This window comes from Eurosta solidaginis, chromosome 2, assembly GCF_040869045.1.
Source record: "Eurosta solidaginis isolate ZX-2024a chromosome 2, ASM4086904v1, whole genome shotgun sequence".
In the NCBI taxonomy this organism is placed as follows: Eukaryota; Metazoa; Arthropoda; class Insecta; order Diptera; family Tephritidae; genus Eurosta; species Eurosta solidaginis.
Genome location: NC_090320.1, coordinates 8,249,496 through 8,262,822, shown reverse-complemented (window position 1 = coordinate 8,262,822; position 13,327 = coordinate 8,249,496). Strand labels below are relative to the sequence as shown.

Here is a 13,327-nt window from a genome sequence, read left to right as displayed (position 1 = left end):
GGAATGAAATCAAGGGCATTTTTAAAATCGCGAACGTATGGATTTACATCATGTAGCATATTTTGCAGAATAGATATCAGACTTCGATTAAGTTGTGGAAAGTTTTCGTTTCTAATAGCCGCTTGATCTTCATAATTCGCTACGAAATATATTTGCAGGAACTTTGGCTCATTCTCGGGTAACAATGAACCAATAAGGTGATAAACCTGCCCTTGGACTTTGAAGGTGGGCATAAAAGGTCCTTCCGTCACTTGTTTTGCTCCAAAAGATGTCATTTGAAATGCACTGTATGAATGTTTTCTAAAAAGTGCTTTGACTGCGAGTGATCACCGTTGAGCAGAGCTTTCAAAACTTCAGGCGGAGTTAGGAAAATTTCGTAACTGACCTTTCCATTGGAACAACACATTCCAACCGCTTCTTTTTGGAGTTTAAGGGCTTCACAAAATCTGCATTTCAAACTCATTTCGCCAATTAATGAGTATTTAGCATAATCTACTAAAGGGTTATATGCAAAAGCACTTTTTGTCTTAGTAATCCAGGAGAGTAAGCCGTTACTTACATCAATACTTGGGGGAAGCTCTTCAGAGTCATTTTGTTCCCTATTTAGTGTATGTCGCACGCGGTCAATATGCAGTCAAACTTGGCGATTTTCCTCTGCCTCCAACTGCCGTATTCCACGTATTCTTTCCCTCTCGTTGGCCCTGTATGTTTCTTGATCTTCACGTAGGCGTTCGTAATTTTCTGCAGTCATAACTATACTGCTGCGTTGTTGGTTGCTACTTTCCAGCATTCTAGTAATGTTATGGCGATGTCGATCATTTATCAAACGTTCCTCACGATGCGAAAACGTTTCGAATGTCCTATGCTCACAATCGGCGTTCAACATATCGACCCTTTCATTACTTGTTTGGCATAACCTTGGACATGCTGAGCGGATGTGCTGCTCATTTAACCGGGACTTCCTTTCGACAACAGGTTCAGAACCTCGAGACAATATGTGGCGCTCTCGGTCATTGCTGATTCGTATATGTTGTTCTTCTTCATTTTCAAAGAAGCGATTTAAATTTGTCCTAATTTGCTGCGTACTTAAACGAATTTCTCTCTCGGGGGAGGTTTCTAATTCGCGCGACAGCGCATTACGTTCACGATCAGCCATCTGCCTATTGGCCCTTTGGTCACTTGTTTCCTGCGACCTTAAGTTTGCTGAGCGGATGCGTTGATCATTTAAACCGCATTCTCTTTCGACAACAGGTTCAGAACCTCGAGACAATATGTGGCGCTCTCGGTCATTGCTGAGTCGTATAAGTTGTTCCTCGTCATTTTCAAAGAAGCGATTTAAATTTGTCCTAACTTTCTGCGTACTTAAACGAATTTCTCTCTCAGGGGAGGTTTCTAATTCGCGAGACAGCGCGTGACTTTCACGATCAGCCATCTGCCTATTGCCCCTTTGGTAACTTGTTTCCTGTGACCTTAAGTTTGCGGAGCGGATACGCTGATCATTTAGCCGGGACTCTCTCTCGACAACAGGTTCAGAACTTCGAGACAATACATGGTGCTCTCGGTCAATGCTGAGTCGTGTATGTCGACCTTCACTGCTTTCAAAAAATCGATTTAAATTAGTCCTAACTTGCTGCAAACTAAGACGAATTTCTCTTTCGTGGGGTGCTTCCAATTCGCGCGACAAAGCATGGCGTTCCCTATCAATATGTCGGCGCGCATCATCTTCGGAAGGAGTTTCCATAGACCTGATAAATGCTATACGTTCTCTATTTTCCGAAAGCCTCGTTTCATAATTTTCACTTGATTCTTGTGATCGCATTAGTCTTAACCTCTTAGCAGATTTAGTGCGTTTAGATAAATTTGAACGCTTTTTGGGCATAGTGTTTCTAAAAATAATGCAATGAAAACTAAATGGGAACATAATAAATAACCTTTCCGACATTTGGCATTACAGCATTTACGAAAATTTTATTTAGTGTATGTGTACGACAACCAATCGCACACCTACCAAACACGAAAACTTTGCGCCACCTGTCAGCGAATAGATAAATCGAATTGCACCAAAAGCTTTGAGTCCCTGATTAACGCGTTTTTGTAGGTAAATTCATAGATTTTTTGACCGATAACTCAGTTATCGATTAATTTATCGCAATATCACAAAATTCAAATGAAACCTGTGACCTTCCTCTATTGTATGATGCTATATTGTACGCATAGTTAGAGGTTTTAGGTAACCTCATTTTAACCGATTATCGTAATATGGCAGCGTGAAATAATTTTTTTTGGTACGCCACTGTATCTATTCATGAATTTGATTTTTAATTTATATGAAATTGAAAAAAAACTTTGCAATTCATTCTTTGATATTTGTTTGGAAACGAAGTGCATTTTCCTTCGTTTTTCAAAAAAAAAATCCTTAAAAGTAGCTTAATTATAGCTTAAACAACTATATCTTTTTTGTTTCTCACGCGATTTTAATGAAATAAGTTCTAGATTCCCTTCTGGATTACAAGCTATGCATCTGTGAAAGTCTCATAAAAATCCATTCGTTAGTTTCCGAGATTATCGATATCATACAGACAAACAGACAAACAGAAAAGAGTGGTGCCGATGGATTCTACGACATTCCAAACGTCAAGTGCACTAATTTTTTTTTAGAAATCTTGGATGTACAGACACGATTTTCTAGAGATTTATTATAGTATAGATAGATAGATAGATAGAAGATAGATAGATAGATTGTTGGTAAATTTATAGATTTTGGAGCAAATACATTTTGACCGATAACTCAGTTATCGATTAATTTATCTAAATATCACAAAATTCAAATGAAACCTGTGATCTTCCTCTATTGTTTGATGCCCATATTGTACGCATATTTAGAGGTTTTAGGTAACCTCATTTTAACCGATTATCGTAATATGGCAGCGTGAAATAATTTTTTTTTGGTACGCCACTGTATCTATTCATGAATTTGATTCTTAATTTATATGAAATTGAACAAAAACTTTGCAAAGGCATTCTTTGATATTTGTTTGGAAACTAAGTGCATTTTCCTTCGTTTTTCAAAAAAAAAATCCTTAAAAGTAGCTTAATTATAGCTTAAACAACTATATCTTTTTTGTTTCTTACGCGATTTTAATGAAATAAGTTCTAGATTCATTCTGGATTACAGGCTATCCATCTGTGAAAGTCTCATAAAAATCTATTCGTTAGTTTCCGAGATTATCGATTTTCTAGAGATTTATTATAGTATTGTCACGGATATTAGCATCACTAAGCTATACCATCACTAAAGCGATGCTAAGGCATGCTAAGCGATATTTACGTCAATAATCAAATCATGTATACACATATATAGGGCAGCCGAGAGATGTCACACACAGATGCATTTACTTATACGCCTATGTGTGCGCGAGAGACTGTAAACTACAAACATTCACATCAATAATTCAATCATTATGTATCTAAATAAACGAACAAATAATTGCGTCTACACATATGTACCATGTACGAATACGAGCAGCGGAGAGTCAATGCACTAACACATGCATATATCTGAGAAGTTTGAGAGCTACTGGACTAGTAGATACTGGAAGCGCCTAAAAGATGTATAAAATTGTGCAATTTTAGTTATAGCTGAGAGCTCATGGACATTGCTAGTAGATTCTAGAAAAATGCGAACGAGGAAACCAAAGAGTATAAAAGGCAACAGATGTAGAGGCGCTGTAATTCAGTTTGAGTTGAGCAATCAATCAGTTATTGATTAAGCACGCGATCTGGCGGCCAATAGTAGAGTTTCATTTGAGTTATCAATCAGTTTGGTTATTAAGCCAGCGAGTAGCAAAGTATAAGTGTTATTGTGAAGTAATTTAATAAAGGTCATTTTTCCATTATTCAATATTGGAGTTATTTATTCAACAGTTTAGTGATACGAACTCAGCAGAGGATTGCAAATAAGAGGATTTGCAAGTAAATTCGTTACAGTATAGATTATTTTCACCTATGGATTTAATTAATTTTTTGGATACGATTTTTGTGTACAATTTTATCAATTTCATTAATTTCATCGAAAATCGTTACATTTGGTCTGTCAATATTCTTTACAATGTAGAGACGTTCATATATATTTCTATGTTTATTTCTAGATTCTGTTTCTACTAAAACTCTATCATTAACATTAATTTCTAATGGCCTAGCCATTTTATCGTATAATTCTTTATTTCTAATTTTATGTTTATTAATCAAATTTCTTGCCACCTTATGAGACTTTTGCATTCTATATTTTAGATCTTTTGCATAATTGTCAACGTTATAAATCGGATCAATTTGTTCCTTTTGTAACTCTTGTGGCATTGTAGATTTTCTGCCAAATATTAATTCGAAAGGCGTAAATTTATTGTCAAAAACCGAACTACTTGCAGTATTATGTAGAAACGTGAAATATTTCAAATATGTATCCCAATCTGAAATTTAGATATGTACATACGTAAATATTCGTTAAGGACTCTATGATTTCTTTCAACAGAACCAACAATTTCATGATGGTAAGCTGTTGAGAAATCATGATAACTAAGATGCCAAGAGGCTGAAGTAGTTATTAACTGTGAACAGCGTTTCATCTAGTAATACTGATCTTTCAAATGGCATCACGGCATGGACAGAGGGACTAGAGGAAGCCTATCAGAGTAAGGCAAAACTACTGCTCCTCAAGTACGCGAACATATTTGACCAAGATGGCTCTAAACCAGGCCGCACCAACGTTGTATAACATCAAATTGACACTGGAGATACGAGGCCGATCCGTCAAGCTCCTCGTAGTGTTCCACTGGCGAAGCAGGAAGTTGTGAGTCAAATCGTACAAGAAATAAGCGACAGCGGCGTCATCGAACCATCAGCTAGTCCATGGAGCTCACCTTCGCTACTTGTGGAGAAGAAAGATGGAAAAGTGAGGTTTTGCGTGGACTATCGAAAGTTGAACGACGTTACTAAAAAGGATAGCTACCCATTGCCAAGAATTGACGACACACTGGACTCGCTATCTGGTACGAAATGGTCTTCCACACTGGACTTAAAAAGCGGCTACTGGTAAGTGGAAGTAAAGGAGGAAGACAAAGAGAAAACAGCCTTCAGTGTCGGTGATGGTCTTTGGCAATTTAGAGTAATGCCCTTTGGACTATGTAATGCATCAGCTACTTTCGAGAGACTCATGGATCAGGTATTGAAAGGACTACATTGGAAAACATGCTTGATGTACCTGGACGTCATCATCGTTTTTGGCAAGAACTTTGATGAACATCTTAAAAACTTAGAGGAAGTTTTCCAGAGAATAGCTGGCGCTGGTCTGAAAATAAGTCCCAAAAAGTATTCGCTGTTTAAAAAGAAATAAATTATTTGGGTCACAAGGTAACGACAGAAGGCATATGTATTGCGAATGAAAAGATAGAGGCAGTAAAGGACCAAGACCACTGAACCTGCATGAATTGAGAAGTTTTCTTGGGCTATGCACATATTACCGCCGATTTGTACCAAACTTTTCCAGCGTAGTCCATAGGCTCCATGAGCTTACAAGAAAAAATAAAGCTTTTGAATGGAAGAAGGAGCAAGAGGTGGCTTTCCAAACATTGAAGGAGCGTTTGTGCACTGCCCCAATGTTGGCATATCCGATTCCAGGAGCAACATTCATTCTAGATACAGATGCGAGTGGATATGATATAGGAGGCGTTTTATAACAACTGGTCGATAGACAGGAGAAGGTAGTTTCATATTACAGCCGTTCAATAGGAAAACCAGAGAGGAACTACTGCGTTACACGGAGAGAGCGGTTGGTATTGGTACAGTGCATTGAACATTTTCACAAATACCTCTACGGCCAGCGATTCCGCGTCAGGACAGATCACGCAGCGTTGAAATGGCTTCTGCAGTTTCGTAATCCGGAAGGACAATTGGCACGGTGGATCGAGCGACTACAAAGCTATGACTTTTCCATTGAGCATCGAAAAGGTAGTACCAATGGATATGCTGATGCAATGTCACTAAGACCATGTAGTTTGGAATGCAAGCACTGTTCAAAGGCCTTGAGTAAAGAAGACATTATAGCTGTCCGGCTAATGACTATAACATGTACGGATGAATGGGACAAGGAACAACTAGGGAAGTGTCAGCTAGAAGATACTGATCTGTCACATGCTATGCAAGGGCTCGAACGAAACGAAAGACCAAATAGAGAGGAGATGTCATCAGAGAGTCCCATTTCGAAGTCATGTAGGGCACAGTGGAACAGTTTAGAATTGATATCCGGTTCTTGCATCGAGTATGGGAGAGTGAGGATGGTCAATGCAAGAAGAAACGGGGGCAGGCATTGCTTCCGACTCTACTACGGAGATTGTAGGTATGAGTGGGAGCATCCGCATGAGTTGTTGGCGCCGCACAGTGGAACGAAATTGAAAATTTGGGACTTAGGACTTAAAATGTACATTTTCGTATTCTGTGACCTTTTTCCATTATTTTTTGTTATATAACATTTTTTCGTAAAACCTAATTTAAAAAAGTTATGACACTTTTAGAAACCGGGTTTCATATCGACATCCAGCATTTTTGGCTTCACTAAAATAATTTTCACTATTATTATTATTATTATTTATTTATTATTACGGCGTTTTAAGCCTAAAACTTAGATTATTACAAATTATAAATACATTTTAATAATAATAGGATTTCTAGCGTTTGGGGTGTCGAAATGCATGAGATCCCGGGAACTGGTGGTCCCAACGGGCGAGTCTTGGAGTCATATCATTGGGAGGTTGGAAGGACGTGTTCTCAATCCTACCCTATTCAGACTGGTTTATTGGTAGACGTGGTAAAGCAAGGGCATGGTACAACGAATGATGGAAATACCGCTAGACGATTTTTCGCTGATATTAAAATTACCGCCTCCATAACTGGTGTTAGTGAAAATCTCATTCAAAGATTCTCTATAATATTAGGGGCACTTTCATGTGGATGTCCAATAAATGTACAAAAGTTCAACATGTACGCCAGAGAAACCATTCGAGTTTACGTCGAACTATACGAACTATATGTACATACAATTTTAGTACACGGAGCTTCAATAATAGAGGATTTTGGTTCCATTCCTATCGGAAAGTTGTCCGAAAAAGCAGCTGAATCCAGAAATAAAGATTTTAAAGCACATCGTCGAGACCATACAAGAAAAATTAGCCGCAAAGCCACAAATGAGGACAATTTAAATAATTTGTTAGTTAGTTCTGACCCATTTATTTCATCGAGGAGATCGAAATTACCTAGTAAGCATGAGAAAATATTCGAAGAAGTGAAATTTCTACTACTCCTACCGCAAAACCTCGACTATGATTCAGAAAACTAAATATTTTAGTTTCTCAATTTTAATTGGGTACGAATATACATACTACATATGAAACGCAACATTTACTTAAAATAATAAAAATGTTTTTTTTTTATTTTTTTTTTTTTTGTTGTTGTTGTTGTTGTTGTAGCGATAAGGTTGCTCCCCGAAGGCTTTGGGGAGTGTTATCGATGTGATGGTCCTTTGCCGGATACAAATCCGGTACGCTCCGGTACCACAGCACCATTAAGGTGCTAGCCCGACCATCTCGGGAACGATTTATGTGGCCACATTAAACCTTCAGGCCATTCCCTCCCTCCCTACCCCCAAGTTCCATGAGGAGCTTGGGGTCGCCAGAGCCTCGTTTGTTAGTGAAACAGGATTCGCCGCGGACAGGTGAGGTTGACAATTGGGTTTGGAGAAGCTATATATTGCGCTGGCAACCTAAAAGGTTGCGCTACACAGCCCTTTGAATCTGGTATTTTAGTCGCCTCTTACGACAGGCATACCTACCGCGGGTATATTCTGATCCCCTAACCCGCTGGGGTTTTTTTTTTTTTTTTTTTTTTTGTCATATACCTATATGTATATTTGAAGATTTCATGGAATCGATCGAATAATTTTTGCTTTTAATTAGTCTTTTGGTACTAACGAAGAAGCTGGAATAGTAAACATCATTAAAAAAAAATAAAATTAACGAACAAGCTGGAAAAGCTAAATTTTTGATTTGAACCTTTTTTGGATTGTTAAATGCAAATTCAATATAAAAAAATTAAATGCATCAACTAGGTCTTAAAGACCGTAATAAATAAAAAAATAAAATAATATGAATTATCAAATATTTTTGTTTTTAAATATTACCCAGAATTAAAAAGTGATTCGCAATACTAACATTAAAAAAAAACGAAAAAAAAAACAAAAAAAAAATATTTTTGTTTTTAAATTCTACCCAAAATTTAAAAGTGATTCGCAATACTAAAATAAAAAAAAACCGAGTACATTGCATAGTATATAACTATATAAATACATTAATGAAGTTTTGAGGAAATGTGAGGAAAATTAGTTAACGGTAAAAATGTGATTTTTCCCATACATAAATTTTTTTTATTTGCTATAACTTTTTTGTTTAAGACTTTATAAAAAAATACTCATATATAAAAACGTCATGTAATGAGACTTAAAATCTATCCCCATCAAAGTTTTTGTGTTATTAACTAACATTTTTTTCATTTCCCTAAGTCCACTGATAGTCAAATCCAGCCCACCTTGCGCCGTGGGGCGCGAGCAGCAGCGGCCGTCGGTTCTATGTACTGGAGCGTCTCGGGATTTTCCCGAGCTCCTGCATGGACGATGCCAATTTCCAAGATGTTCGCCTGTCATCAACATGGCTTCAGAAAACTCCATAGCACCACCACCGCGCTAAATGCCATCAGCACCCAGATAAATTGCGGTTTAAATCAAAACCACCACGATAGAACACTACTCGTTGCGCTAGACCTATCAAAATCCTTTGATACGGTCAACCATGGCACGTTCCTGCAAGATCTGGAAGGGTCTACCCTTCCCCCATGTCTTAAAAGGTGGACCGCAAATTGTTGTTGTTGTTGTTGTAGCAATGCTTCGCCCCACCTAACAGCAGCGACAGATCACAAATTGTCATCAATATCCTCTAACGGGAGTCCAAGGAAACTTGCCGTTTCAACAAGGGTGGACCATAAGGAAAGGGGTGTTAGAGGCGTTGGTTCCACATTACAATTAAAGAGATGTTTGATTTCATGTGGGGACACATTGCAAGCGGGGCATGCATTTTGTATGTCGGGGTTGATTCTGGATAGGTAAGAGTTTAACCTGTTACAGTATCCAGAACGAAGTTGAGCAAGAGTGACACGCGTTTCCCTGGGGAGTATGCGTTCCTCCTCCGCGAATTTTGGATACTTTTCTTTAAGTACTGGATTCACCGGGCAATTCCCGGCATAAAGGTCCGACGCCTGTTTATGGAGTTTATGTTTTTTCGCTTCATACGGCTGGGTTCTCAGGTGCCGTATTTCCTCAAAATGCTTACGGAGATGACTCCTTAAGCCCCTAGGCGGTGCTGGTTCATCAATCAGATGTCTGTTGGGATGCTCAGGTTTCTGGGTATTCAACAGGAACTGTTTGGTCAGCATCTCATTTCTCTCCCTGATGGGGAGTATTCTCGCCTCATTATGCAGATGGTGTTCTGGGGACATAAGAAGACAGCCCGTGGCAATTCTGAGAGCAGTATTTTTGCAGGCCTGTAGCTTCTTCCAGTGGATAATTTTTAGGCTTGGCGACCATATGGGTGACGCGTAGCGCGTAATCGGCTGGCTAATTGCTTTGTATGTAGTCATGAGCGTTTCTTTATCTTTTCCCCAGGTACTGCCAGCGAGGGATTTGAGGATTTTGTTACGGCTCTGAATTCTCGGAACAATTGCGGCTGCGTGCTCACCAAAATGTAGATCCTGATCAAACGTCACACCCAAGATTTTGGGGTGTAGGACAGTCGGTAGCGTAGTGCCATCGACGTGGATGTTCAAAATGGTCGACATTTGGGACGTCCATGTTGTAAATAAGGTCGCGGAAGATTTAGTCGGTGATAATGCCAGGTTTCGCGAGGCGGAAAAACTGGAGAGATCAGGGAGGTAGCCGTTTATTTTATTGCATAGCAGTGTGCAGTCATCGGCGTAGGAAACGATTGTGACTCCTTCCGGTGGTGAAGGTAGCTTAGATATGTAGAAATTAAAAGTGGGGATAGGACACCACCCTGTGGCATCCCTTGTTTAATTCATCTTGGTTTTCATGTTTCATTTCTAAATTGCACCGATGTCTGCCGACCACCCATATAATTTGCGGTCAGATAATATTTCTTGTTAGGACTGTAGAATAGGGAGAAGGTATCTTGGTCCTGTAGCTGTTTGAACTACCCCGCCCCAGGCTGACGTTTGATCATGATCTACATTTTGGTGAGCACGCAGCCGCAATTGTACCGAAAATCCAGAGCCGTAAGAAAATCCTCAAATCCCTTGCTAGCAGTACTTGGGAAAAGTCAAATAAACGCTCATTACCACATACAAAGCAATGGCCAGCCGATTGCATGCTACGCGTCCCCTATATGGTCGCCAAGCCTAAAAACTACCCACTGGAAGAAGCTACAGGCCTGCCAAAATACTGCTCTCAGAATCGCCACGGGCTGTCTTCTTATGTCCCCAGAGGCGAGAATACTCCCCATCAGGGAGAGAAATGAGATGCTAACCAAATAGTTCCTGTTGAATACCAGAAACCTGGGCATCCCAACAGACATCTGAATGATAGCCAACGCCGCCTAGGCGTATAAGGAGACATCTCCGTAAGCATTTTGAGGAAATACAGCACCTGAAAACTCAGCCGTATGAAGCAAAAAACACAAGCAGTTCCTTGGTGAACAAACAGGCGTCGGACCTTTATGCCAGGAATTACCCGGTGAATCCAGTACTCAAACAACAGTACCCAAAACTTGCGGTTAGAGGAACGCATACTCCCCAGGGAAACGCGAGTCACTCTAGCGCAACTTCGTTCTGGATACTGTAACAGGTTAAACTCTTACCTATCTAGAATCAACCCCGACATGCAAAATGTATGCCCCGCTTGCAATGTATCCCCACATGACACCAACCATCTCTTTAATTGTAATATGGAACCAACGCCTCTAACACCCCTTTCATTATGGTCCACCCCTGTTGAAACAGCAAGTTTCCTGGGACTCCCGTTTGAGGATATTAACGACAATTTATGATCGGGCGCAACTATTAGGTGGGGCGAAGCACTGCTAAAACAACAACAACGAGTATTGGGATATAGCCCAGAGCACCCTGTGCGATGCCACGAATGTGACCCTCCTAAAAAGCTTCGTTTCTGGCACACGCAGCAAAAACATTTCTCAGACCGGGATTAGTTTCTGGACTCGGATTGGGTTCAACACCTTCCCGGAGCAGGAGAATATGGAGTTGTTCCAAATTGATTCAAGGGGTCGTGTAGCGCAACCCTTTCAAGGGGTTGTCAATGCAATATATAGCTTCTCCAACCCAATTGTCAACCTCACCTATCCGTGGCGAATCCTGTTTCTTAAACAGCCGAGGCTCTGGCGATCCCAAGTTCCTCATGGATATAGGGGTTTGGAGCGCTTGATGGCCTTGAAGGTTTCATGTGGTTTACTAAATCGCTGCCGATATGGTCGGGACAGTACCTTGATGGTGCTTGTTACCGGAACGTACGATCGACATCGATAGCACTGTCCAAGATCTTCGGGAAGTGTCCATATCGCTACAACAAAAACAACAACAGAGATATATGCATGTTCATATCTCAATATAAACCTATGCCTTTTCCCATATTTTAGTAATTCATTGGATTGTCATACCCATTGCATAACCCAGCAACTTTTTCGAGTTTACAAATTACCGGTATATGTTTAGGAGATTATTTTACAAACATGTATATATTTATATATGCACTTGCATATATACGCCAAATCCTCATTAAAATCAAGTTTTAGCCAAAAATTCAATAATTTTCTGTGATGTATATATATATGTACATACACTTTGCAATCACGTAAAAACTAATGCCTCATTGTTATCGTATGTATAGACTACATAAATACATTCTTACTAATAATGGGCTATGTTTAGCAGCTTAACAAATTGTTTTAGTAAATAATGTCAAGTAAAGTACAAAGCAAATGTTGACAATAACTGATTATTTAGAATTTTTAAACTTTCTGCAAATATAGGATACACGATTATTATATAAGCGAAAGTAAATCATTCCTTTTTTAAACGGTTTTTTTATAACATATATGGACATCCATACATCAAACCACACAAAAAGAGTATTTGAGTGTAGGCGTGTATCATCTAACGATTATAAATTCACAACATTTAACTAAATCGAAAATAAATAATAGCTTTACAAAATATAAACTAATTTTATTACCATTGTCTGTTTGGTTGATTCAGATAATAAGAACCCTCGTCCTGCAGCGGTGGTTTTTTTTTTGTTTTTGAGTGCCACAATTATAAATTTATTGTTGTTGTGCTATTTTAGTTGCATTAGAAAAATCGAAATCTTCATTTTTCACACTGGATGTGCGTCCGTCTTTTTATTATTATTGCAATTACTTTATTCACTTTTATATGTATTAGAGTTTCGCGTTTTTTCCCAAAGCACACATTGAATACGATTACGCACGCATTTTTTGTATTTCTACATTTTCTCCAACTACATTTCGCTATCGCACAAATTACTGCATAAAGAAGTCAACTTTCTTAAAATAAAATATATTGTCTAATTGCTATCTATTCGCACCGAGTTAAACCATGTTATATATATTTTCTTTTCTTAGATATTTGATGATTTAATTGTGCGAAACTAAAAAAGGAATGCCCGAAAATGACACTGGACAAGAAAATACGACATAGCTTTGTTTAATATACAGTAGAGATGTTACTTGTTAAAAAAATTAACTGGTTTTCACAAATTAATACTAGATTACACATTCACGAGTTCAAAATTGATTCGTTCTGTGCAATACGTCACAGTTGACTGCTTGAGCGTATGAAAGAAATAAACAAGAGCTAAAGGAAAATTACGTAAAAATTGCCTATAAAAAACAGCTGATGTTTTGTTTCTGCAGCAATGCGCAATCTTGTTAGCGATTTGTGACTGGTTTTGACATTTGTTATTGGTTGGGTGTGTTTATTTGGCCTGCAGCTGCAGTGATGCAAACGTTTTGAAATATAAATCATTTTAGCAACCAATTCTCCTGTTGTGTTCCAAAAACCGCTTTTAAATAAGGCGTGTTTTTTTTTACATCCGTTTGTCGTATCGCTGTAGTCGTATCCCTAACGTAATCAGCTGTTTATCGTTAAGACGGTAACCAAAAACCAATTGGTTGGCTACGGAACC

The 13,327-nt window shown here is 38.7% G+C and overlaps 1 protein-coding gene across 1 annotated transcript in view; it reads right to left on the bottom strand.

Moving 5' to 3' along the window:
- The window catches only part of milt (trafficking kinesin-binding protein milt), a 98,338-nt gene extending 85,495 nt beyond the window's left edge, over nt 1–12,843 (bottom strand). Inside the window, exon 1 of the mRNA XM_067764307.1 lies at nt 12,356–12,843. Coding sequence (XP_067620408.1) covers nt 12,356–12,358 — 3 coding nt within the window. The 5' untranslated portion in view covers nt 12,359–12,843. The remainder of the gene's footprint in view (nt 1–12,355) is intronic.
- Nucleotides 12,844–13,327: the final 484 nt, after the last annotated feature.